The 27,739-nt window shown below is 51.1% G+C and overlaps 1 protein-coding gene across 11 annotated transcripts in view; it reads right to left on the bottom strand.

The window, feature by feature from the left end:
• Positions 1–26,518, bottom strand: part of cstf3 (cleavage stimulation factor, 3' pre-RNA, subunit 3) — a 221,347-nt gene extending 194,829 nt beyond the window's left edge. For 2 of the 11 annotated variants that reach the window (XM_038807807.1, XM_038807808.1), the window contains exons 1-7: positions 26,194–26,463; positions 18,407–18,515; positions 17,484–17,626; positions 15,300–15,484; positions 13,093–13,181; positions 8,882–9,022; positions 243–554 (exon numbers count right to left, since the gene is read on the bottom strand). In XM_038807807.1, coding sequence (XP_038663735.1) covers positions 243–554; positions 8,882–9,022; positions 13,093–13,181; positions 15,300–15,484; positions 17,484–17,626; positions 18,407–18,515; positions 26,194–26,351 — 1,137 coding nt within the window. In that variant the 5' untranslated portion in view covers positions 26,352–26,463. Of the gene's footprint in view, positions 1–242; positions 555–8,881; positions 9,023–13,092; positions 13,182–15,299; positions 15,485–17,483; positions 17,627–18,406; positions 18,516–24,673; positions 24,693–26,193 lie in introns of those variants that run through there. The other 9 variants (XR_005461905.1, XR_005461906.1, XM_038807814.1 and 6 more) reach the window with 9 other exon arrangements.
• Positions 26,519–27,739: the final 1,221 nt, after the last annotated feature.

Here is a 27,739-nt window from a genome sequence, read left to right as displayed (position 1 = left end):
AACCTGGGTCGTCAGTGCTGCAGTCCCAGTGCTAACAACTGCGCCACATACTGCCCTTAAAGAGAAGTATCTTAAGGGAGAAGAGATTGGTTTAGGAAGTTGAATTCTGGCACTCATGGCCAAGACAGCCAAGGGTACACCTGCCAGTGGTAATGTAAATAAAATCAGGGTCCTGTAAAAGGCAAGAACTTAAATTATGATGCAAGCATTCCTTTATCGTCAATTCTTGCGAGGTCCCTCACCTTCATGCCTTCCTCCCAGCTAATCCAGAGATCGCCCCTGGTAAGGAAGCAAGCCACAGCTCGCCTGGCTAGTTGGTGAATCCAACCCTCTTGCCGTAGCTGTTTCATAATTGCATCAATCCAAGGGAATCCTGTTTGTCCATGTGCCCACTTTGTGAGGGCTTGTTGGTTCTTGTCCCAAGGTATCTGCATGCAAATAGGATTCCCTTCCAGTTTGTCAAAATTAGGGTTATTTGTTGCTGCAGTGTAGAAGAATTCCCGCCACAGCAGCTTCCTATACAGAGAAAGAGGTGGATTGCCTTGCTTTTTGACCTAAAAAAAAAATTAAAAGTTATATTCTATGAGATGTCCAGTAATACAAATCTTAAACAGAACGCTATTTCCTCTTGTGAGCTTTCAGTGGTGACATTAGCAACAAGTCACATAAATTAAAAATTACATTTATTTTGCAAATTATAGCTGTTCTCAAATATTAAGTTCCTGATGCCCAAATTTCTATCTGTACGAAGTCCCGTCATCACATCGAGCCTTAATCATGTTGTGTGGAGCTACCGCAGTGCTAAATAGCAGCTTAAAATTGGGCATCCATGAGATGTTGTGGGCCATCAGCAAAATTGTACTCAACCACAATTTGTAAACTCCTGGGCCCAGCATATCCACAACTCTACCATTACCACCAAGCCAGGGATCAAGGAGTGTAGGCCAGGAGAAAAAACAAGCATACTTAAAAATGAGGTGTCAACCTGGTGAAGCTAGAACACAGGACTACCTTCATGCCATGAGGGTAATAGACAGAGCTAAGCAATCCCACAACTAATAGATCAGATCAAGCTCTACAGTCCTGCCACACCAAGCTGTGAATGGTGATAGGCAATTAAACAACTCACTGAAGGAGATGGCTCCGCAATGTCTTCATCCTCAATGATAGAGGAGCCCAACACATCGGTGCAAAAGAGAAGGCTGAAGCATTCGCAACTGTCTTCAGTCAGAAGTCGTGTCGTCCCCCCCCCTCACAACATCAGTCTACTCTCGGTCATCAGTAAAGTAATGGAAGGGGTCATCAGTAGCTCTATTAAGCATCACTCAGCAATAGCATGCTCACGGATGCTCAGTTTAGGTTCTACCAGGGTCATTTAGGCCTGACCTCATTACAGCCTTGGTTCAAACATGGACAAAAGAGCTGAATTCCAGAGGCAAGGAGAGAGTGACTGCCCTTGGCATCAAGGCAGCATTTGACAGAGTATGGCATCAAAGACCCAAGCAAAACTGGAGTCAATGGGAAACAGGAACCTAGCTGGAGTCATATCTGGCATAAAGGAAGATAGTTGGAGGTCAATTATCTCAGCTCCAGGACATCACTGCAGGAGTTGCTTAGGGTAGTGCCCCAGGTACAACTATCTTCAGCTGCTTCATCAATGACTTTCCTGCCATCATAATGTCAGAAGTGGAGATGCTCAGACTACACAATGTTCAGCACCATTTGTGGTTCCTCAGATACTGAAGCAGTCCATGTTCAAATGCAGCAAGACTGGACAATAGCCAGGCTTGGGTTGACAAGTGGCAAGTAACATTTGTGCCACACAAGTGCCAGGCAATGACCATCTTCAACAAGAGAGAGTCTAACATCACCCCTTGACATTCAATGGTATTACCATTGCTGAACTCCCCCCCCCCCCCCCCCCTATTAACATCTCGGGGGGTTACCATTGATCAGAAGGTGAACTGGACTAGCCATATAAATGCTGTGCTGACAAGGGCAGGTTAAAGGCTAGTTACCCTATGGCAAGTACTGCCTGACTCCCCAAAGCCTATCCACTATCTAAAAGGCACAAGTCAAGTCCACTTGCCTGGATAAGTGCAGCTCCAACAACACTGAAGAAGCTAGGTACCATCCAGAACAAAGCAGCCCACTTGATTGCCAAGTCTTCCACAAACATTCACTTCCTCCACCACTGACAAACGGTGGCAGCCATGTGTAGCATCTACAAGATACACTCAAGGTTTCTTAAACAGCACCTTCCAACCCCACGACCACTATCGTCTAGAAGAACAAGAGGAACAGATACCTCGGAACCCCACCATCTGGCAGTTTCCCTCCAAGTCACTCACCATCCTGACTTGGAAATATATCACCGTTCTCACACTGTTGCTGGGTCAAAATCCTGGGAAATCCCTCCCTGAGGGTGTACCTACACCTCAGGGACTACAAGAGATCAAGAAGGCAGGACACCCCACCCCTTCTTTTTTTTATATAAATAATTTTTATTGAAATTTTTACAAAATACAAAATATAAACATCTTAACTCTATTAACGTACAATCGCGGTAACACCCCATAAACAATGCCCCCCAGCTTCAAGAGCAACTTCAAACAAAAGGAAGAAACAAAAACAAAGAAAAAGAGAAAAGAAAAAAAAAACAAAGGAGAGAGATAGCACCCTCCACAAACCCTTGTGCACAGTTCTCCCTCCCCCCAATCCTTCCCCCCCCCCCCCCCCCCTCCCCCAACCGGGTTGCTGCTGCTATCGGCCTATTTCCCTACCGTTCCGCCAGGAAGTCCAGAAAGGGCTGCCACCGCCTGAAAAACCCTTGTACTGATCCCCTCAGGGCAAATTTCACCCTCTCCAATTTAATGAACCCCGCCATATCCGAGATCCAGGCCTCCACGCTTGGGGGCCTCGCATCCTTCCATTGGAGCAAGATCCTCCGCTGGGCTACTAGGGACGCAAAGGCCAGAACACCGGCCTCTACCGCCTCCTGCACTCCCGGCTCCACTACAACCCCAAATATTGCGAGTCCCCAGCCTGGCTTGACCCTGGATCCCACCACCCTCGACACCGTCCTTGCTACCCCCTTCCAAAACTCCCCCAACGCTGGGCACGCCCAAAACATATGGGCGTGGTTCGCTGGGCTCCCCGAGCACCTAGCACACTTGTCCTCGCCCCCAAAAAACCTACTCATCCATGTCCCAGTCATGTGGGCACTGTGCAGCACCTTGAACTGTATGAGGCTAAGCCTCGCACAGGAAGAGGAGGAATTCACTCTCTCCAGGGCATCCGCCCACGTCCCCTCCTCAATCTCCTCCCCCAGCTCCTCTTCCCACTTCCCCTTCAGTTCCTCCACCGAGGCCTCGTCTACCTCCTGCATTACCCGGTATATGTCCGAGATCCTCCCTCCTCCGACCCACACCCCCGAGAGCACCCTATCCCGCACCCCTCGTGGGGGCAGCAAGGGGAACCCCTCCACCTGCTGCCTGGCAAACGCCCTCACCTGGATGTACCTAAACATGTTCCCCGGGGGGAGCCCAAACTTCCCCTCTAACTCCCCCAAGCTCGCGAACCTCCCCTCCACAAACAGGTCCCTCAACCTCCTAACCCCTGCCCTGTGCCAGCCCAGAAATTCGCCATCAATGCTCCCTGGGGCGAACCGATGGTTCCCCCGTATCGGGGCCTCCATCGAGCCCTCCATTTCTCCCCTGTGCCGTCTCCATTGCCCCCAAATTTTGAGGGTAGCCGCCACCACCGGGCTCGTGGTATACCTCGTTGGAGGGAGCGGCAACGGCGCCGTTACGAGCGCTTCCAGGCTCGTGCCCACAAAAGATGCCGCCTCCATCCTCTTCCACGCTGCCCCCTCCTCGTCAATTACCCACTTATGCACCATCGCTGCGTTGGCCGCCCAGTAGTACCTACAGAGGTTGGGCAACGCCAGCCCCCCCCTATCCCTGCCTCGTTCCAGGAACACTCTTCGAACCCTTGGAGTCCCATGCGCCCACACAAAACCCGTGATACTGCTGTTGACCCTCCTGAAAAAGGCCTTTGGGATAAAGATGGGGAGGCACTGGAACAAGAACAAAAACCTCGGGAGCACCGTCATCTTAACGGACTGCACCCTCCCCGCCAGTGACAGCGGTAACATATCCCACCTCTTAAACTCCTCCTCCATCTGCTCCACCAACCTTGTGAGGTTGAGCTTGTGCAGGGCCCCCCAACTCCCAGCCACCTGGACCCCTAGGTACCGGAAGCTCTTCCCTGCCTGCTTCAGTGGGAGCCTACCAATCCCCTCCTCTTGATCCCCCGGATGCACCACAAACACCTCGCTCTTGCCCAGGTTCAGCTTATACCCCGAGAAACCCCCAAATTCCCCAAAGATCCTCATCACCTCCGGCATCCCCCCCCACCGGGTCCGCCACATACAGCAGCAGGTCGTCCGCGTACAGTGACACTCGATGCTCCTCCCCACCCCGCACCATGCCCCTCCAGTTCCCTGACTCCCTCAATGCCATGGCCAGGGGCTCAATTGCCAACGCGAAGAGCAAGGGGGACAGGGGGCACCCCTGTCTCGTCCCCCGATGCAGCCAAAAGTACTCCGACCTCCTCCTATTCATGGCTACACTTGCCATCGGGGCCTCGTAGAGCAGCCTCACCCACCGAATAAACACCTCCCCAAACCCAAACCTCTCCAACACCTCCCACAAGTACTCCCACTCCACCCTATCGAAGGCCTTCTCCGCGTCCAACGCCACCACTATCTCCGCCTCCCCTTCCACCCCTGGCATCATAATGACATTGAGGAGTCTTCGCACATTTGTGTTCAGCTGCCTTCCCTTCACAAACCCCGTCTGGTCCTCATGTATGACCCCCGGCACACAATCCTTTATTCTAGTGGCCAGGATCTTTGCCAGCAGCTTGGCATCGGCGTTCAGCAACAAAATTGGCCTATATGATCCACACTGCAGAGGGTCCTTGTCCCGCTTCAGGATCAAGGAAATCAGCGCCCGCGACATAGTTGGGGGCAAAGCCCCCCCCCCTCCCATGCCTCGTTAAAGGTCCGAACCAACAGGGGGCCCAACAGGTCCAAATACTTTTTATAAAATTCCGCCGGAAACCCGTCCGGCCCCGGCGCCTTCCCCGACTGCATGCTCCCTATCCCTTTGACAACCTCCTCCAACTCGATCGGTGCCCCTAGTCCCTCCATCCGCTCCTCTTCCACCCTCGGGAAACGCAACCTGTCCAAGAAGCGCCCCATTCCACCCTCCTCCACCGGGGGCTCAGAGCGGTACAGTTCCCCATAAAAGTCCCTGAAGACCCCATTGACCTCTACCCCCCTCCGCACCACCTTCCCAGCACTATCCCTCACTCCCCCAATCTCCCTGGCTGCGTCTCGCTTCCGGAGCTGGTGCGCCAGCATCCTGCTCGCCTTCTCCCCGTATTCATACACCGCCCCCTGTGCTTTCCTCCACTGGGCTTCCGCCTTTCTGGTCGTCAGTAGGTCAAATCTGGCCTGTAGGCTACGCCTCTCCCCCAGCAATCCCTCCTCCGGGGCCTCCCCATATCTCCTATCCACCCGCACCATCTCCCCTACCAGTCTCTCCCTCTCCCTCTGCTCCACCCTCTCCCTATGGGTTCGGATGGAGATCAATTCCCCCCTCATCACCGCCTTCAATGCCTCCCAGACGGTCCCCACCCGAACCTCCCCGTTATCATTGGCCTCGAGGTATCTCTCAATACACCCCCGGACCCTCCCGGCCACTTCCTCCTCTGCCAGCAGCCCCACCTCCATGCGCCAGAGCGGACGTTGGTCCCTCTCTTCCCCCAGCCTGAGGTCCATCCAGTGCGGTGCATGGTCCGAAATGGCAATGGCGGAGTATTCCACTTCCTCCACCCTCGGCACCAGCCCCCTGCTCAGGACAAAAAAGTCAATCCTCGAGTAGGCCTTATGTACATGGGAGAAAAACGAGTATTCCCTGGCCCTTTGCCTCGCAAGCCTCCAAGGGTCCACCCCCCCCCATCTGGTCCATAAATCCCCTCAGCACCTTAGCCGCCACCGACCTCCTACCCGTCCGGGACTTGGATCGATCCAATGGGGGATCCAGCACCGTGTTGAAGTCTCCCCCCATGATCAGGCCCCCCACGTCCAGGTCCGGAATGCGGCCCAGCATACGCCGCATGAACCCCGCATCGTCCCAATTTGGGGCATAAACATTCACCAACACCACCCGCTCCCCCTGCAGCTTGCCACTCACCATCACGTACCTCCCGCCACTGTCAGCCACCACCTTCAACGCCTCAAACGACACCTTCTTCCCCACCAGGATCGCCACCCCTTTACTCTTCTCGTCCAGCCCTGAGTGGAATACCTGGCCCACCCACCCCTTTCTCAGCCGGACCTGGTCCACCACTCGCAGGTGTGTCTCCTGGAGCATGGCCACATCCGCCTTCAGTCCCTTCAGGTGCGCAACTACTCGGGCCCTTTTGACCGGCCCATTCAGCCCCCTCACATTCCAGGTTATCAGCCGGATCCGAGGGCTCCCTGTCCCCTTCCCCTGCTGATTAGCCATACCCCATCCCTTGCCCACCCCCGGCCAGTGTCCCACGCTCTGCCAGTTTCCCACGGCGGCACCTCCCCCCCTCCAGCACTCCCTGCGTCCTCCAGCTCCTTGCTGACCGTTTCAGCAGCGACCCGGTAACCCCCCCCCCTCAGGCTAGGACCCCTCCTAGCCGCGCCCCCCCCCCCCCCCCCCCCCTCTACAGCACTCCCGTGAGCCAGCTATCTTCTGCTGACCCCGGCGGCTCCCGCCCTACTTTCGGCTCCTCCCAACGTGGGACTGCCCCTCCCCCATAGTGCCCATCAAATAGTCCACCCTCCCCCGCTCCTGCGCGGGAAAAGAAAACCCCGCCCCCTCCCTCTCCCAGCGCGGGGACCCCGCAGAAAGCCCGCGCTTTCACCCTGCCGGGCCCCGCCTCCTCTAGGGCCACTCCCATTGTCAGTCCCGCCCACCAGCTCCCCAAACACCCCGTTTACCCCTCAGTCCAAACCCGTCCACCCAACTCCTGCTAGAAAACCCATAAAGAAAACACCCGTACGGCATCACCCCACCCACCCCACATCATACCATAAACCCCGCAGATACACATACAGTATAAATAAATACAGTATTCCACAGCATCCCCCATCCGGGGGACCCTCAGTTTGTGTCCAGTTTCTCGGCTTGCACAAAGGCCCACGCCTCCTCCGGGGACTCAAAATAGTGGTGCCGATCCTGGTAGGTGACCCACAGACGCGCCGGCTGCAGCATTCCAAACTTCACCTTCCGTCTGTGGAGCACCGCCTTCGTCCGGTTAAACCCGGCCCTCCGCCTCGCCACCTCCGCACTCCAGTCCTGGAAGATCCGCACCTCCGTGTTCTCCCATTTGCTGCTCCGCTCCTTCTTGGCCCACCGGAGCACACACTCACGATCCACAAACCGGTGGAACCTTACCAACACCGCCCGCGGCGGCTCGTTCGGCTTGGGCCTCCTAGCCAGAATTCTGTGGGCCTCCTCCAACTCCAGGGGCCCCTGGAAGGACCCAGCCCCCATCAGCGTGTTCAGAATCATCACCACATAGGCCGCTAGGTCCGACCCCTCCAGCCCCTCCGTGAGGCCCAGGATCCGTAAATTCTTCCTCCTCGACCGGTTGTCCAACTCCTCGAACCGCTCCTGTCATCTTTTATGGAGCGCCTCGTGCACCTCCACCTTCCCCACCACGGCCACGGCCTCGTCCTCCCTCTCGGCGGCTTGCTGCTGCAGCCCCCGGATCGCAGCCCCCTGGGCTGTCTGGGTCTCCATCAGTTCCCTGTTGGTTACCTTGATGGACTCCAGCATCTCCACTTTCAGATCCTGGAAGAGGCTCAGCAGAGTCGCCTGGACCCACTTCTTCAAAAGTTTCGCCGGCCGCCATTTTGTCCGGCGGGTCCCGATTTTTTTCAAAAGTTTTTCCTCCCGATTCTCTCCCTGCTCCGCTCCTGGTCTGCACCATGGGACCTCTGGGGAAACTCCTGGCCTCTTCCCCCGTCGGGATTTGCCTCTTAAGCTCCGTTGGGGGCCTTTAAAAAAGCCCCGAAGTCCGTTTTTTTCGGGAGCCTCCGAGCGTGCGGCTCAGCTGGTCATTGCCGCTACCGGAAGTCACCCCACCCCTTCTTAAGGACAACTCGGGATGGCAAATAAATGCTGACCGAGCCAAAAATGTCACAGCCTAATTAAAAAAAAACTAGGCTGAAATCTGGTGGCCATTTGTGCCAGGATTGGGTGATCTCGAGCTTGATGGTATTATTCCTGCCAAGTCAGAGGGTGAAGGGCAGCATGGGAGCACAGTGGTTAGCACTGTTGCTTCATAGCTCCAGGGTCCCAGGTTCAATTCCCGGCTCCACTCACCGTCTGTGTAGAGTTCTCCCCGTGGCTGCGTGGGTTTCCTCTCGGTGCTCCGAATTCCTCCCACAATTCAAAGATGTGCAGGTTAGGTGGATTGGCCATGTTAAATTGCCCTTAGTGTCCAAAAAGGTTCGATGGGGTTACGGGGATAGGTTGGAGGTGTGGGCTTAAATGGGGTACTCTTTCCAAGGGTCGATGCAGACTCGATGGGCCGTATGGCCGCCTTCTGCACTGTAAATTCTATGTTTAAGCCTCACTCCAGATGGTCCTAGTGAACAGAAGAATTGATTATTGGCTTGGAATACTGGACCATTGCCCAATGGGGAATCTCTCTCTTTTTAGTATGACTTTTTTAGCGTATCTTCACACCCACGCTCTATTGAACCTTTTGGGGAATAGTGGACGGCCAAAATATACATATGAAGCAGGAGCAGCGTCTCAATCATCCTTACCATTCTATAAAACCGAAGTAACGTGTAATAAAACGTTCGACATGATAAGCACCCGAACCGCAGGTACGGACTCAATCCCGTTGGACTTGATAACAAGAAATCTGCATTTAATTTAGGCTTTTCATAGTTAGCAATCGAAGTCTGTAAGCACAAAGAAAACATTGTTCAGTTGTCACATTTAACAAACTCACAAATTAAAACAAACGGTTAACAATTCCAAATGGCTTCCATTAGATAAAACCTGAAATTAGGACATGTATCATGAGGAATGGGAACCGTACCGATATTTAAAAAGCACAGTGTGAGACACTTGTCATCGCACAGATATATTAAAGCAGCCTTTTGAAAAACACAACTTTTACACGGGGGAGGACCGGGTGGGGAACACGGGGGAGGTCCGGGTGGGGATGGTCTGGGAGGCTCTGAAAGCAGTGATCCGGGGGGAGCTGAACTCCATCCGGGCCCATAGGGAAAGGAGGGAGAGGAAGGAGGGAGAGATTGGTAGGGGAGCTCCTGGATGTGGACAGGAGATACGCGGAGGCACCAGAGGAGTGGTTGCTGGGGGAACGGCGTAGTTTGCAGGCCAAATTTGACCACCAGAAAGGCGGAGACACAGTGGAGGAGGGCGCAGGGCGCGGTATATGAGTATGGGGAGAAGGCGAGCAGGATGCTGGCGCATCAGCTCCGTAGGCGGGATGCGGCTAGGGAAATTGGTGGAGTGATGGATAAGGGTGGAAATGTAGTGCAGAAGGGGGCAGAAGTAAATGGGGTCTTTAGGGACTTCTACGAGGAACTGTACCGGTCGGAACCTCCGATGGGGAGAGGGGGGATGGAGAGCTTCATGAACAGGCTATGTTTCCCAAAGGTTCAAGAGGAGCTGGTAGAGGGGCTGGGGGTGCCGATAGAGTTGGAGGAGCTAGTCAGGGGGATTGGACAAATGCTGTCAGGTAAGGCGCCGGGGCCGGACGGGTTCCCGGTGGAATTTTATAAAAAGTATGCGGATCTGGTGGGCCCCCTGTTGGTGCGAGCCTTCAATGAGGCATGGGAGGGGGGGGGCTTTGCCCCCGACGATGTCGCGGGCACTGATCTCTCTGATCCTGAAGCGGGATAAGGACCCCTTGCAGTGTGGATCATACAGGCCTATCTCGCTCCTCAATGTTGACGCTAAGTTGCTGGCGAAGATCCTGGCCACCAGGATAGAGGATTGTGTGCCGGGGTGATACACGAGGATCAGACAGGATTTGTCAAGGGACGGCAGCTCAACACGAATGTGCGGAGATTGCTAAATGTTATTATGATGCCGCCAGTGGAGGGGGAGGCAGAGATAGTGGTGGCGCTGGATGCAGAGAAAGCGTTTGATAGAGTTGAGTGGGGGTACCTGTGGGAGGTGCTGGAGCGGTTCGGATTCGGGGAGGGATTCATCAAATGGGTGAGGCTGCTCTACGCGGCTCCGATGGCGAGTGTAGTTACCAATGGAAGGAGATCGAGTACTTTAGGCTCTACCGTGGGACCAGGCCGGGGTGCCCCCTGTCCCCCTTGCTCTTTGCATTGGCGATTGAACCTTTGGCTATGGCGTTGAAGGAGTCAGGGAGATGGAGGGGTCTGGTGCGGGGTGGGGAGGAACATCGGGTATCACTGTATGCAGACGGCCTGCTGTTGTATGTGGCGGACCCAGAAGGGGGAATGCCGGGGGTGATGGAGCTGTTAGCGGAATTTGGGGGCTTCTCGGGCTATAAGTTAAATTTAGGCAAGAGCGAGGTATTTGTAGTACACCCGGGTGATCAGGAGGAGGGAATTGGGAGGCTCACGTTTAAGAGGGCAGTGAAGAGTTTCAGATACCTGGGGGTGCAGGTGGCCAGGAGTTGGGGGACTCTCCATAAGCTTAATTTTACCAGGCTGGTGGAGCAGATGGAGGAGGAATTTAAAAGGTGGGACATGGTGCCGCTATCGTTGGTGGGTAGAGTGCAGTCCGCCAAAATGACGGTTCTCCCGAGGTTCTTGTTCCTCTTTCAGTGTTTGCCCATCTTTATCCCTAGGGCCTTTTTTAGAAGGGTTACTAGCAGCATCATGAGCTTTGTTTGGGCGCATGGGACCCCGAGGGTGAAGAGGGTCTTCTTGGAGCGGGGTAGAGATGGGGGGGGGGAGCTGGCATTACCCAATCTCTCGGGGTATTATTGGGCGGCCAATGTGTCGATGGTGCACAAGTGGGTGATGGAGGGGGAGGGGGCAGCATGGAAACGGATGGAGAGGGCGTCCTGTGGAGATACAAGCCTGGGGGCCCTGGTAACGGCGCCGTGGCCGCTCCCTCCCACGAGGTATACCACGAGCCCGGTGGTGGCGGCTACCCTCATGATTTGGGGGCAGTGGAGGCGACATAGGGGAGAAGTGGGGGGCTCGATGGAGGCTTCGTTAAGGGGGAACCATCGGTTCGTCCCGGGGAACATTGATGGGGGATTTCAGGGTTGGCACAGAGCGGGCATCAGACAGCTGAGGGACCTGTTTATTGATGGGAGGTTTGCGAGCCTGAGGGAGATGGAGGAGAAATTTGGGCTCCCCTCGGGGAACATGTTCAGGTATCTGCAGGTAAAGGCGTTTGCTAGATGGCAGGTGGAGGGATTCCCTTCGCTTCCCGCGAGGGGGGTGAGTGACAGGGTGCTTTCGGGGGTCTGGGTCGGAGACGGGAATATATCTGATATCTACAAGGTTATGCAGGAGGTGGAGGAGGCGTCAGTAGAGGAGCTGAAAGCTAAGTGGGAGGAGGAATTGGGGGAACAGATCGAAGACGGGACATGGGCTGATGCCCTGGAGAGGGTTAATTCTTCCTCCTCATGTGCGTGGCTTAGCCTCATCCAATTCAAGGTGCTGCACCGGGCCCACATGTCCGGGTCTAGGATGAGTAGGTTCTTTGGGGGCGAAGACAGGTGTGTCAGGTGTTCGGGGAGTCCAGCGAACCATGCCCATATGTTCTGGGCATGCCCGGCACTGGAGGAGTTCTGGAAGGGAGTGGTGAGGACAGTGTCGAGGGTGGTGGGATCCAGGGTCAAGCCAGGATGGGGACTCGCGATTTTTGGGGTTGGGGTGGAGCCGGGAGTGCAGGAGGCGAAAGAGGCCGGTGTGCTGGCCTTTGCGTCCCTAGTAGCCCGGCGAAGGATCTTGCTACAATGGAAGGATGCGAGGCCCCCAAGCGTGGAGACCTGGATCAACGACATGGCGGGATTTATCAAGCTAGAGAGGGTCAAATTCGCCCCGAGAGGATCGGTACAAGGGTTCTTTGGGCAGTGGCAACCTTTCCTCGACTTTCTGGCTCAACGATAGGGCACTGGGACAGCAGCAGCAACCGGGGGGGGGGGGGGGGGGGGGGGGGGGGGGGGGGGGGGGGGGGGGGGGGGGGGGGGGGGAAACGATGACTATGTTTGTTTATTTAATTTTAATTTATTTTTAAGTTCTCTTGTTGTTCATTGGGGTTGGGGGGATGTGATATATGCGTTGATACGGTCTGGGGGGGTGTTATAGTTATTATGGGGTTATTTTGTTGTATTTCATTGTTTGTTGTTATATTTTCTGTGAAAAATTCCAATAAAAATTATTTAAAAAAAAAAAGAAAAACACAACTTTTGTCTGGGCAATTGGGTTCACCACAGAAGCTGGTGGTGGAATTTAAATTCAATTAATAAATATGGAACAGAAAGCTAATCGCTATAATAGTAACCATGAAACCATCATGGATTGTTAAAATCCTATCTGGTTCACAAAGGTCCTTCAAGGGAAAAAAAACTGCCTTCTTTATGCAGCGTGGCTTTCATGCGATTCCAGAAACGCAGAAATTGATTCTCAACTGTCCTCTGAAATGGCACAGCTATTCAAGGGCTATTAGGGATGGGCAACAAATGCTGGCCAGCAATGCCCACACCCCATGAAAGAATTTTTTTTTTTTTAATTCCCTGGCTATTGACTTTGCTAAGGAAAATAGAGTTAACAGGTAGGACCCATTTAGGCCTCTCACATTGGATAAAATTTAACATTGTAAAACAAATATAGCCGGGTTCACAGGTGAATTTGGTGGGAGGAGATGCAGGGTGTTATTTGAGAATTGGAAAGAGACCCAGATGCTTGACAGTGAAAGGTAACAGGAATTATCTCAAGGTGGAATACTATACTCATAACCCTGTTCTTATTATAATACACAAAGATTAGGACCAGTATTTAAATACCTGTTGTTCCAAGTGTTTGGATAATCGTGCCAGGGCTTCTGTCTCCCCTCCTTGCCATATAGCAGGACCAAGTTCACTTGTATCAAATCCTGGAAAAAAAACAGTCCAAGTAATCATGAAACCTATGCAAGACGATTGTGCCATGCCTCAGTGGAGTTTAAACACACGTCCACCATCTTGCTGATCCATAATACTGAAAGCGAGGTGGAGGTTCCTGATTTGGTTCTCTTTACTGCTGCATGAACAATTTCACAGATGATGCAACACAGGAGACCATTCTGCCCATCATGCCTGTGCTGGTTTTTGGTAGGGCTGTCCAATTAATCCCATCTCATCCCCGGGAGCTATGTTTTTCCTCGAAGTATTTCATTCCCAATATTAACATTAAAATGAATCTGTTCCCGGGATAGCAGGGGAACTCCCCACCTTCTCCCAATAGCAGCATGGGACTTTTAACATCGACCCTGACCAAACAGACAGGACACTGGTTTAATGGTTCATAGGCCCTATTGGTATAGGCAAAAAAAGCATCCATGGCCCAGGCCTGAAACAGACATAGAACATAGAACAGTACAGCACAGAACAGGCCCTTCGGCCCTCAATGTTGTGCCGAGCCATGATCACCCTACTCAAACCCACGTATCCACCCTATACCCGTAACCCAACAACATCCCCCTTAACCTTACTTTTATTAGGACACTACGGGCAATTTAGCATGGCCAATCCACCTAACCCGCACATCTTTGGACTGTGGGAGGAAACCGGAGCACCCGGAGGAAACCCACGCACACAGGGGGAGGACGTGCAGACTCCACACAGACAGTGACCCAGCCAGGAATCGAACCTGGGACCCTGGAGCTGTGAAGCATTTATGCTAACCACCATGCTACCCTGCTGCCCCTAATAGACATTAGGGCCTTTACTTATGCAAACCACAGTTTGGTGGTCCCTATGCAAAACCGGGTTAGCAGTGTCCAGGAAAGACAGTTCTACATACTCCCTGACCAACTTGGGGACCACTGCACAGCAACCAGAAAGGGAACATTAACTCTTGTTTCTCTTTCCATAGATGCCGACTGACCAGAGTATTTTCTGCACTTTCTGTTTCTACAGCAGAGAGGAAATCTTGTTTCCTACATTACAACAATGACCACATTGCAAAGCGACTCAATTGGCTGTGAAGCACTTTGGGACGTCCTATGATGGTGAAAAGGTGCTATACAAAATGAAGTGTTTTCCGTGTTAAAATATGCTTACCCGAATGTGGAGCCGGGTAGCTCAATACTGCTCCTCTTAGTGGCCAGCTAACCACTACGCTACTGCCCCCACAAAACCCTCCTGGATCACTTCTTCAATGTTCAGCACAAATAGAGACCACGGTTTCCAATTAAACAAAACTTGACTGGATAGGATTTTAAAAAAAAAGCTTACCAGCTAATTAAAAACAATGACTTGCTTTTATATCACATAACCTCCGACATTTACAGTCAATGAAGTACTTTAGAGGTGCAATCTGGGTGAACAATTTGTGCACAGCGAACTCTCACAAAACATTGATTTGATAATGGTCAAACAATCTGTTTATTATGTTGATAAAGAGATAAATTTCAGCTATGATACCAGCGCTAACCCTCTTGATCTGTTCGAGTGTCAAGGAATTTTTCTTTGCAACCATTTGACAAGAATAGACAGAACCTAAACTAAGATTGCACATCCAACAGTTCAACGCTCCCATGCACTAGGGCCATCAGCCTAGATTTGTATGCTCAGATCTCTGCATGAGAACTTGAATCCAACCTTTTGACAGATAGAACTTTAAAAAAAATTATTTCATGGCATGTGTAAGTGTCCCTGACTTTATTGTCAGTGAGTCCCTTGTTGAACCGCTGCAGTCCATCTGTTGTAGTTATACCAACAGTGCTGTTCGGAAGGATTTGTGATCCAGTGCCAATGAGGAATGGCTATATAGCACCAAGTCAGGATAACATGTTACTTGGAGGAGATCTTGCAGGCGGTGATTTTCCTACGTGCCTGCTGATCCTGTCTTTCTAGTTGGTGGAGTCACAGGTTTGGAAGTTGCTGTTGAAGGAGGCTTAGGGAGTTTCTGCAGAACATTGTGTATATGATGCATGCTGCTCCCAAATGACATCCGAGTAAATCAGAAAAAAAAAGGAGCGAATTGCGTTACAAATGCCATTATTATTTACCAAGCTCTTCCAGCGATGGTATCCCATACATCTGATCATGGTTCTCTTGGATAGTTCGGGTGCACTTTTCCATCTGGTCCAGTGTTACCGGGTTGACTGGAGCTTTGGGTAACTCCAGTTGCTTGATGATTGTTTGAAAACGTTTGAAAGTCAGTGGGGGTTTATTATCATTTGCCTCGATTATTCTGGAAATACATTACAGATGAACTTTTATCATTCATAGCAAGGTGTTTAAAAAAAAAAAGAGGCGAAACTTTTGTTTTAATAACAGCCCACACTAATTTCATAATTCTGTTATTGAAAATATTTAATTTTAAAAAGCACAAAAATATCTGCAAGGCTCAGTCTTCTTCAGTTTAAAGAAGTTCACAGGACACATACGACCTGTGGCGAGGATAAGTAGGTTCTTTGAGGGAGTAGAGGACAGGTGTGGGTGGTGCGCGGGGAGGCCCGCGAATCATGTCCACATGTTTTGGGCATGTCCGAAGCTGAAGGCGCTCTAGCAGGGGTTTGCGGACGTAATGTCCGAGGTGTTGGGTACGAAGGTGGCCCCGAGTCCAGAAGTAGCGATAGTTGGGGTATCAGACCACCTGGGAGTCCAGGGGGCGAGAGAGGCCGATGTTTTGGCCTTTGCCTCCCTGATAGCCCGGAGACGGATTTTGTTTGGAACTCGGATCCGTCAAAAGCAGGGGTGTGGGCGAGTGACCTGGCGGAATCCCTGAGGCTGGAAAAGGTCAAGTTCATCCTGAGGGGGTCAGTTGATGGGTTTTTTCATCGGAGGTGGAAGCCGTTCATTGACTTCTTTAAGGAGGATTGAGGTATCAGTAGGGGGGCGGGGGAGGGAGGACGGGAGGAGGAGGTAAAGCGGCGGGGGGGGGGGGGGGGGGGGGGTTGGTTATTTATTATGTTGTATAATTTAACTTCTGCTTTCATTTGTTTTGTTTGTTATTTGTTTATGCAAATGTCCGAATAAAATATTTTTAAAAAATCACTTTTACAACGGGGAGCAATAAATATATGGCTTTAAAAGAAAATGCACAAACATTTAAATTTGCTAACAGCAATGAAAATAATCTAATGCTAGAGTTATATAACTGTTCCGTCCTTTGTGCATTACGAGCCTAATTGTACTGTTACCAGATGGATGCCACATGTTTATTTGACTCAGTTTAGCCGGCACATGTTTAGTTTGGTGACTGGGCGGCTTTCCTGTGACTGATTTGTTACATCACATGTACAGCAGTGTGACCTTCCTCCCGTTAACCTGAACACTAGGTGGCAAAATACAATAACTCAGCTCTGCACACACACACACACACACACACACACGCTTCTCACAACGTGAGTATTTGAGTTCAAATCTCCGCATGGCAGTTGTAGACATTCTTAAAAGTCTAGAAATCAAAAGCTGCTTTTCAGTCAAAGTGACAGTGATGTAAAATATACTCCCAATTACAGCACAATATCTTTATTTTACAACTGTATTCTTTGAAGTATTTGAACTACATTCGGAGGCACTGGCTGGGGAGTCGAGCTCAGGGCAAAAGTCTCAGGATAAAAGGGGTTGGCCGTTTAGGACCGAGATGAGGAGAAATTTCTTCGTTCAGAGGGTTGTGGCGATTGATTAGATTCAGAACTGAAATTCTATGACGCAATGAGAATGAAGGGATATAGAAATTGATCGGTAAAGTGAAGTTTAAGTTAAAGATCAGTGTGATCTGACAATGGCAGACCAGGCTTGAAGGCTAAGTGAACTTCTCCCACCCCATCTCTTATTTTATGATCGGTTATCCGAAACAGGGCAGCACGTTAGCACATTAGGCAGTACTGTTGCTTCACAGCTCTAGGTTCCCAGGTTCGATTCCCAGCTGGGTCACTGTCTGTGCAGAGTCTGCACGTTCTCCCCGTGTCTGTGTGGTTCCCTCCGGGTGATCCAGTTTCCTCCCACAAGTCCTGAAAGACATGCTTGTTAGGTGAATTGGACATTAAAAATTCTCCCTCAGTGTACCCAAACAGGTACTGGGGGATTTCCACAGTAACTTAATTGCAATGTTAATGTAAGCCTACTTGTGACAATAAAGATTATAGATAGAACTAACTTCCTTTATATGGCGCACTTTACGCTTAAAAAAAGAACACTAAATAAAAAGTGTCTGTTTGATTTAAATATACATAACTAATTACCGGTCAACTTCATATAACGTATGCGAGTTCCGGACAATAACTTCTATCCCAGCATTTTCTGCCAGTTTCATTACAGTAGCATCCCTTGCCTTTCCGAAAGGTTCAGAGTCATATTCAAAAGTCAGTTGTGTCATGTTCCATTCCTGGCACAGAAAAATAAAACATGCCATGTCACCGTAGAGTGTTAGGGTTACAGGCGATGGCGATGCCAATTTAAAGAACAAACTCAGCAAAGTCAATAAGTACACAACATGCTAATAGCTCAAACATGTAGCAGCACAAAGATGCCTGTTTACACTTATAATGCCCCACATGTGAACCAGAGGGTGGGTCAATAAGAGGCTCTCCAGCAGAAGCAAGAGCTGCAGATTGCCATTCCAGGTAAGGGTGAGAGAGGATGCTTCCTTCACAAGGTTCCCACTCAGCAAACATTAAAACCGTTAAACTAAATAATGGCCGGTGCAGCAGGGCCACTGGAGTGGGTGGGGGAGCCCCTCCACAGGGTGGCCTGTAAATAGGTAGGAACGCAAAGCCTTCTTGTAGCACTGGCCTTGTGGTCCATGTGGTAGTCACCACTGTTGTATTGTATATATCGCATATGAGGTGTATTACGGTAAGGCTCCTGTACTACAGGTACAGGGGTAGATCCCGGGCTGCTGGCTCCACCCAGTAGGCGGAGTATAAATGTGTGAGCTCTCCGAGCTGCAGCCATTTCAGCAGCAGCTGCGGGACGCTACACATATCTGCGTAATAAAGCCTTGATTACACTCTACTCTCGTCTCGTCGTAATTGATAGTGCATCAGTCCACCACCAAGGGGCTGCCCCCAGGTCCTGAAAAATCAGGGTGGGCCTGCAGGCCAATTAACTCCCCGCTGTCAAAGGGGTGAAAATTAAGTTATAGATGATACAAATCTGAATTTACCTTAAATAATCTTGGAAAGACATCAGCTGGTTGCCCACGAACAACGAAAAGCCTGGATTTTAGTTTCCTTAGACTGCTGTCCAGGTCTTCCAAGCATTGGAGAAGAAACCTAGAGACAGGAGAAAAGGACCGAAAAAGCATTAAATGATAATCAAGGACATGAGAGAGGAGGGAGAGGAGGCCATACCATCCTTCAAACATACTCTGCCATTCCAAGGTCATGGTTGAATACATACATATTCCCCTCTTTCCTGCTCCCTCTCTCTATCCCTTGTTAAACACAATGTACACAAATCTACCGATCTCAGTCTTGAATGTATTCATCAGCTGAGCAAACACACGTCTCTGGGGTGAAGGACGGCAAAGATGCAGAACTGAGTGAAGAAAGTCCTCATCTCAGTCCTAAATGGCCGACTACTTTTATGCAAATTACCATCTCTATTGCTGATTAAAACCAATTTGGTGCAATATCTCAGTCTCTTATGACAATTCTCCAACTGTTGAGCAGTCACAACAATTATATAATATTTAACAAGTTTTGAGGTAAAGGAATCTGTTGATTAAGATGAAATGCGCCCCCCCCCCCTGCCCCACCCACCATCTACGACATCCAGAAGGACAAGGGAAGCAGACAGAGGAGAACATCAACACCTGGAAGTTCTTCTCCAAGCCACCCACCATCCTGGCTTGGAAATATATCGCTGTTCCTTCACTGCCGCTGGGTCAAAATACTGGAAGTCCCTCGCTAGCGGCACTGTGGGTGTACCTATAACCACATGGACTACAGCGGTTCAAGAAAGCAGCTCCACACCCATCTTCCCAAGGGCAATTAGGGATGTGCAGTAAATGCTGGTCAAGCCAGCGACACCGACATCCCACGAATAAGTAAAAAAATTGTCCAAAAGGTGGTCCCTACAATAAAGTCCGTTACCTTGGTGAACTGTGTATTGTAACAAAACAATAACTAAAGTACCACCTTCTAGCTCCCATTGTGCCTTAAGATAATTAGAAGAGATTTGAGTTTATTCATAGAATCATAGAATTTACAGTGCAGAAGGGGGTCTTTTAGCCCATCAGGTCTGCACTGGCTCTTGGAAAAAGCACCCTACTTAAGCCCACGCCTCCACCCGATACTCATAACCAGTAATCCCACCTAACCTTTTGGACATTAAGGGGCAATTTAGCATGGCCAATCCACCCAACCTGCATATCTTTGGACTTGTGGGAGGAAACTGGAGCCCTGGAGGAACGCACAAGACATGGGGTACAAGTGCAAACTCACACAGATAGGGGCTGGGATCAAACCGGTCCTCAGCGGCGCAGGCGGCAATGTGCCACTGGGCCGCTCCCATTGCTATAGATTTTAATTATTGATGAAGCCTTAATTTTTTGTTAAACAGTCAACTGTTAAAATAGAACTGATAAATAGAGAGGTTACAGGGAAGCACAGTGGCACAGTGGTTAACACTGCTGCCTCACAGCGCCAGGGACCTGGGTAACTGTGGAGTTTGTACATTTTTCCTGTGTCTCTACCGGGGAACACGGGTTCCTATATCCCACCCTGTAGGCGGAGCTACCTACCTCTCAGCCAATCGGCTGAGAGGCACATGACTTACCCGGGCCAATGGGCAGCGAGTCCTCTGCACCAATGGCAGCTCACCTCTGAGGTACCGTAATACCCCTAGTCATACTACCACATTCACTCCTTGTTGAAAAGGAAGCCGGGGGAGATGGAGGTGGGGGCGACGTGCATGAGGGGGGGGGGGGTTTCCCATGAGTACGTGAGACTGGTAGTATGACTAGAGATGTTTAGGCCGTTCCGTTGCATCGATGGCTGCCCACTGACCCGTAGCTAATATGCAAGAGGAGAAAAGACAATAGCTATGTACAGTGTGCATAATCCGGGCCCGGGGGGGGGGGGGGGGGGGGGGGAAATAGGTGAACAGTTAAAGAACAAAAAATCACAAGAGTCCATCCGCAGCCAGAAGTCCACCTGTAGGTCACATCGATTCAATCATTCGAGTGGGCGCCTTCGATGTCCTGCTTGACCTGTGTAGTGGTGCCGGTGACGTCGGAACGATGGTTGTCCGTGACTCCGGGAGGGATGACCTCGTTTTTGTGTCCGTACCCCCAGTCGGAGCTAGCGGGGGCCAGGCCAGGGGGTCCCTGTCCGCTGAGCTGTGGGTGCATCGTTGCTGGGGGCAGTGGGTGTTTGGGGGGGGGGGGGGGGGGGGGGGTGGCTGGTGCTGGAGGGTCTGACCGAGATCCGGCGGGTGCCAGGTCCTGGGGGGAGACCGTGTCCTGTCGGCCGTCGGGATACTCCACATACGCGTATTGCGGATTTGCGTGAAATAGCTGGACTCTTTCGACCAACGGGTCCGACTTGTGCACCCGCACGTGTTTCCGGACCAGGTCGGGAGTGGGGTCCCTGAGGAGAACTTCCTGGGAAAAACAAGAAGACGTTCGTGAGGCGTTTGGTTAGTGGCAGTACAGAGAAGTGACCGGATTGAGTGGAGGGCGTCTGGGAGGACCTCTTGCCAGTGGGAGACTGGGTGATTTCTGGACCGTAGGGCCAGCAGGACGGTCTTCCAGACCGTAACGTTCTCCCTCTCGACCTGCCCGTTACCCCGGGGGTTGTAACTGGTCGTCCTGCTGGAGGCGATGCCCCTGCTGAGCAGGAATTGATGCAGCTCGTCGCTCATAAATGAGGACCCCCGATCGCTATGAATGTATGCGGGGTAACCGAACAGGGAGAAGATGGTATGCAGAGCTTTGATAATGATGGCAGTGGTCATGTCGGGGCAGGGGATGGCGAAAGGGAAACGGGAGTACTCGTCAATCACGTTGAGGAAGTAAGTGTTGCGGTTGTTGGAGGGGAGGGGACCCTTGAAGTCCATGCTGAGACGTTCAAAGGGGCGGGAAGCCTTTATTAGGTGCGCTCGTTCAGGGCAGTAGAAGTGCGGCTTGCACTCCGCGCAGATGTGGCGGTCCCTAGTGACTGTCCTGACCTCCTCGATGGAGTAGGGCAGGTTGCGGGTCTTTATGAAATGGAAAAAGCGGGTGACCCCCGGGTGGCAGAGGTCCGCGTGGAGGGTTCGAAGGCGGTCCACTTGTACGTTGGAACAGGTGCCGCGGGACAGGGAATCGGGAGGCTCGTTCAGCTTCCCAGGATGATACATGATGTCGTAGTTGTACGTGGACAACTCAATCCTCCACTGCAAGATTTTATCGTTCTTTACCTTGCCTCTCTGTGCATTATCCAACATGAAAGCTACTGACCGTTGGTCTGTGAGGAGGGTAAACCTCCTGCCGGCCAGATAGTGCCTCCAATGTTGCACAGCTTCAACTATGGCCTGTGCTTCCTTCTCGACCGAGAATGTCGGATTTCGGAAGCGTGGAGGGTCCGGGAAAAGAAGGCCACGGGTCTGCCCGCTTGGTTGAGGGTGGCCGCCAGAGCAACATCAGACGCGTCGCTCTCGACCCGAAATGGAAGGGACTCATCGATAGCGCGCATCGTAGCCTTTGCAATGTCTGCTTTGATGCGGATAAAAGCCTGGCGGGCCTCCATCGACAGAGGGAACGTGGTGGACTGGATGAGGGGACGGGCTTTGGCGGCGTAATTCGGGACCCACTGTGCGTAATATGAAAAGAAGCCCAAACAGCGCTTGAGGGCTTTAAGGGAGTGGGGGAGCTCCATCAGGGGGCGCATGCGTTCGGGGTCGGGGCCTATCACTCCGTTACGCACTACGTAGCCGAGGGTGGCTAGACGGTCGGTGCTAAACACGCACTTATCCTTATTGTAGGTCAGGTTAAGGAGTTTTGCGGTACGGAGGAATTTGCGGAGGTTGGCGTCGTGGTCCTGCTGGTCGTGGCCGCAGATGGTGACATTGTCGAGATACGGGAAGGTTGCCCGTAAACCGTATTGGTCGGCCATTCGGTCCATCTCCCTTTGGAAGACCGAGACCCCATTCGTGACACCAAAAGGAACCCTTAAAAAGTGGTAGAGTTGCCCATCCGCTTCGAACGCAGTGTACTTTCGGTCACTCGTGAGGATGGGGAGCTGGTGGTAGGCGGACTTAAGGTCCACCGTGGAAAAAACCTTGTACTGCGCGATCCTGTTAACCAGGTCAGAGATACGTGGGAGAGGATACGCGTCCAGCTGCGTAAATCAGTTGATGGTCTGACTGTAGTCTATGACCATCCGATTTTTCTCCCCGGTCTTAACCACCAGCACTTGTGCTCGCCAGGTGCTGTTGCTAGCCTCAAGAACCCCCTCCTTCAGAAGCCTTTGGACTTCGGACCTGATGAAGGCCCAGTCCTGGGCACTGTACCGTCTGCTCCTGGTTTGCAATCCGGGGTGAGGTTTGCAAACAAGGATGGGGGATCGACCTTGAGGGTCGCGAGGCTGCAGACAGTAAGGGGGACATAGGGCCGCCGAATTTGAATGTTAAGCTCTGGAGGTTGCACTGTAAATCTAACCCCAGGAGTGCCGCCGCGCAGAGTTGGGGAAGGACGAAGAGCTTATAGTTTTTAAACTTCCTCCCCTGGACGGTGAGGTCCGCTATGCAGCACCCTGTGATCTGGACCGAGTGCAAACCGGAGACCAGAGCGATTCTTTGTTTTACCGGATAAACGGGAAGTGCTCAGCGTCTTACCGTGGCGGGGTGGACGAAACTTTCCGTGCTCCCGGAGTCCAACAGGCAGCTCGTCTCGTGACCGTTGAGGAAGATCTTTGTGGTCGCCGTGGAAACATGACTGATCCAACGTTACTGAGGCGAGTCGTGGCAGGAACGGATGCCGTTGTCATCCGGCAGCGAGTGGTCACTTGCGGGGTCCTCGGTGCCGATCCAAGATGGCGGCGCCCATCGGCTGCACATGATGGGGGTGAACAAAATGGCGGCACCCGGGGATCGCACGTGGAGTCAGGGGGCCAAAATGGCGGCGCCCGGGGATTGCACGTGGCGTCGGGGGCCCAAAATGGCAGCGGCCAGTGATCACTCGTGGCGGTGGGGGCAGCGAGGTCCGTGGGCCGCGTGGGGCGGGGGACCCGCGGTCGCTGCTCGGGACTGCAGCGACCGCCTTGGACTGGCAAACAGCCGCGTAATGGCCCTTTTTGCCACAGCATTTACAGGTTGCGGTGCGGGCCGGGCAGCACTGGCGGGGGTGCTTTGCCTGGCCGCAAAAGTAGCAGCAGGGCCCCGTGGGTTTATCGGGGCGCCCTACGGTGCAGGCCTGGGGGGGTGTCAGATTCTGCGGGGGTGAGGGGGGGGTCGCATTCCATGCCGCCCAGGGGGCCGCCGCACGGTCGGGAGCGTAAGCGCGGGCGTTGCGGTTAGCGATACCGAGAGAGGAGGCGAGGGCCCGTGCCTCAGCGAGGCTTAAAGTTCCCTTCCCCAAGAGTCTCTGGCGGATTTGGGTAGATTGAATACCCGCCACGAAAGTGTCTCGAATTAAAAGTTCGGTGTGCTCGGCCACAGAAACTTGTGGGCAGGCGCAGTTTCTCCTCAGAACAAGGAGGGTCTGGTAGAATTCATCTAAGGACTCACTGGGGATTGCTGTCTCGTGGCCAGCAAGTGCCATGCGTAGACCTGGTTCACCAGCCGGATGAAATGTCCCTTTAGTAAGTCCATAGCTGCGTCATAGTCTGTCGTGTCCTCTATGAGCGCGTACACGGCGGTGCCCACGCACAAGTGGAGGATATGCAGTTTTTGTTCCCTTGTCGGGCGGTTTTCGGCTGTGCTCAAATAACTGTTGAAACACACTAGCCAGTGTTTAAATGCAGCTGTTGCATTTGTTGTTTGCGGGCTGAGTCGAAGGCACTCCAGCTTGATACGAAGCTCCATCTTTTAAAACTTGTGCATTAAATTGATGCACCATCAATTGGACACGAGTCGAAGATGTGATCCAAACAAAAGGCTTTAATGCAAAAGATGTGTGCCCGGCAGCAGACGCACAGAAGAATGGCCGACCTCAGGGGAACACGGATTCTTATATCCCGCCCTGTAGACGGAGCTACCTATCTCTCAGCCAATCGACTGAGAGGCACATGACTTACCCGGGCCAATGGGCAGTGAGTCCTCTGCACCAATGGCAGCTCACCTCTGAGGTACCGTAATACCCCTAGTCATGCTACCACAAATATTCTATTCCATTAGCAATGAATGCCAAAATTCCATTTGCTATTGATTTGGATTGCATTATAAAAAGGGTATAGAGGCAGTTCTACATTCATATGGGCACACACATACAAGAGATTGTTTTACAAACCTTTAAAAAGTTACCATCTGCCAGCTGGGAGAAAATACTGGGATGTTGATTGATTTGTGGTTGGCAGTCATTTCACTTCTGAAACCTGGGTCACATCCAGTTTATCGTCATAGATTTGGAAGTTTTTCCCTAAGCTACATGGGAGGATGCAATGAAAATTAGTTCTGGACAATGTCGATGCAGTTCATTGTGGGTGCAGCCTCCTGTACAAAACTGCACCATCATGGTATTAAAGTCAGCAGAGTTCAACCTTTGAGTATTGTTGCCTGATATGGCAGTAGTCGCTTCAAAATGAGGTCAGTAGTTTTAAATGCCTGGACCTTGTTTATCCCTAATTATGGAGCTTACCTGATCTAGTCAGTTTTGCAGTCCCAGGAACGTGGGTTGGCTGTGAATACTCAGGTTGGGGTCTTGCTGCGTGGGAGAGAGGCAAGGCCAACAACAGCCCACAATACTTTTGTGCAGCCAGGATCCACAAATCCAGTTCCACAAATTACAAAATGGTACAAATGTATATGGCTGTTACCTGAGCAACCAGCATTGGTCCCAATAGCCTTGGGTCACTATACCCCAGTACCAGGCAGAGTGTGCTACAGATTAGAAAGAAGCATTGCAACTGCGGTTCTACCTCTACCTTGTTCATTTAGGGAACATTATAAAAGTTCTCAACAATCAAACTGACCACCTAACCTTTTGGACACTAAGGGGCAATTTAGCATGGCCAAACCACCTAACCTGCACATCTTTGGACTGTGGGAGAAAACCGGAGCACCCAGAAGTAACCCAAACAGACACGGTTGGAAAGTCCAAACTCCACAGTCATCCGAGACCAGAATTGAACCCAGGTCCATGACAGCAGTGAGGCTGCAGTGCTAACCACTGTGCCGCCCCACTGGCTTGTAAACTTTTATGAACATTATACTTGTCCGAAAGATTCACCTGAGGAAGGAGTGCTCCAAAAGCTAGTGATTCAAAACAAACCTGTTGTACTTTAAACTGGTAAGACTTCTTACTTATCCGAAAAGTTCATTAATAACTTTTTATTTTAAAAAAAACCTTTGAAAATGTTGTTGTTTGTTCCTCGTTTTTCGTTATTATTGGCATTTGGAGTAACAATGGAGCAGCTCTTGTCTAAAAGGTTTTTGTTATTAGGGATGCTGGTTCAGTGCTAACTAGCAGAAGAGGGATTGAGAGGAACCAGATACTCGATTCAGAGACACACAGTCAAATATAATTCAGAGCTAACTTGTTACTTGCTGCAGGAGTGCTTTGCTCTAAATCTCTCACTGGGCACCTCATGCAAACCTGCTGAACACGATACACATGGAATCATAAAGAACTGAAGCGCCTCCCCTCGTATTTTATCAACACGAAAAGGCAACGTTTAATCGACAATTTCTGATTCTTACTTCAACACGTATTGCTGATAGCGGCCTCATTCGAGAGCCCTCAAATCATTGACTCTCACTCCCAGAAACTGGATCATAGCAATAAAAAAATATTAAATACAAACGACAGACCTCCATCTATTGATCCGGATGTTTGAAGATGCTACAAGCCATGGGTCCAAAATGTAAATACATCTGACGGTGTCAGCCCCCGACAGGGATCGCTGCAAAGCTGGGTTGTCATGGAGTCGAAGGCCCTTGCGAAACCAGTGTACGGAGTTCAGCACCATTCTGACTCGAGCTAACAACCAAGGAAATTCAACCCACCGACTCTCTTTGCAACCTCACTCACCCTCTGCAACTCACAAACTGCATCACTCGCGATGCCCGAGAAGCTTAAACTGATGTAACTGGATTATTCCAATGATCCCTTTATAACCAATCACTCTCCTCCCAGGATCTTAAAGCAGCTCACGTCATTGAGAATAGGATCCACTCGTTGTTCGACATAAACAGAAGCAATAAAGAGAGCGGTTGGGTTAACGTTTCAAGTTTCATTTGTGATTTGCTTCTTGTTCCAGGCAGCATCCCTTTAAGGCGCTGCCCCTTTAAGTTTTATCCCTTTAATCTGTTTCTGATTTATTTTTTGTTATTCTGTTGTGTTCATTGAACCCTAAAACATAAGAGAACTGATTAACAACATAAGCCAATTTCTCTGCAAACTTAAAAAAATTCTTGCATGGGATGTGGGGTTCACTGGCAAGGTCAGCGTTTGTCGCTGCCCATTCCTAATTGCCCCTGAACTGAGTGACCTGTTAGGGAGGCAGTTAAGTGTCAACCATGCTGTTGTGGGTCTGGAGTCACACGTAGGCCAGACTGGGTAAGGATGCCAGATTTACTTAGTGAACCAGATGGGTTTTGTAGAACTAGCATGATAATTCCACATTTATTTACTGAATTAAAATTTTACCAGCTGCCATGGTGGGATTTGAACCCGTGACATAGAGTTTTTGTAGCACCGAAAGAGGCCCTTCAGCCCACTGTGTCCGCGGCAGCTGTCAAGCACCTATTTACTCTAATCCCATTTTCCAGCACTTGGTCCACAGCCTTGTATGCTATGGCATTTCAAATGCTCACCTCAATATTTCTTAAATGTTGTGAGGGTTCCCGCTCTACCACCCTTTGAGGCAATGAGTTCCATATTCCAGTCATCCTCTGGGTGAAAAAGGTTCCCCTCATATTTCCTATAAACGTCCTGCCCATTACCTCCAGAGGGGAGGTGAAGAAGCACTTTAAAGAAATGACGAGATATTATGAGAATAGATTGGCAGCCAACATAAAGGAAATCCCAAAGTCTTCCATGGGCATATAAATAGTAAAAGGGTAGTAAAAGAAGTAGGGCCGATTAGGGGCCTGAAAGGGAATTTACACATGAAGGCTGGGGGTATGATTGAGGTATTAAACTAATACTTTGCATCCGTCTTTACCAAGGAAGTAGATATTACCCAGGACATGGTGATAGATGAGGAAACTCTGTCCCTGGAAGGGTTCAAAATTGATAAGGAGGATATCATAGATGCTTAACATAGAATTTACAGTGCAGAAGGAGGCCATTCGGTCCATCGGGTCTGCACCGGCCCTTGGAAAGACCACGCTAACTAAGTACACACCTCCATCC

The sequence above is a fragment of the Scyliorhinus canicula genome, chromosome 9, assembly GCF_902713615.1.
Source record: "Scyliorhinus canicula chromosome 9, sScyCan1.1, whole genome shotgun sequence".
Classification (NCBI taxonomy): Eukaryota; Metazoa; Chordata; class Chondrichthyes; order Carcharhiniformes; family Scyliorhinidae; genus Scyliorhinus; species Scyliorhinus canicula.
Note: the sequence above shows the minus strand (reverse complement) of the source record. Positions and strands in the feature narration are given on the sequence as shown.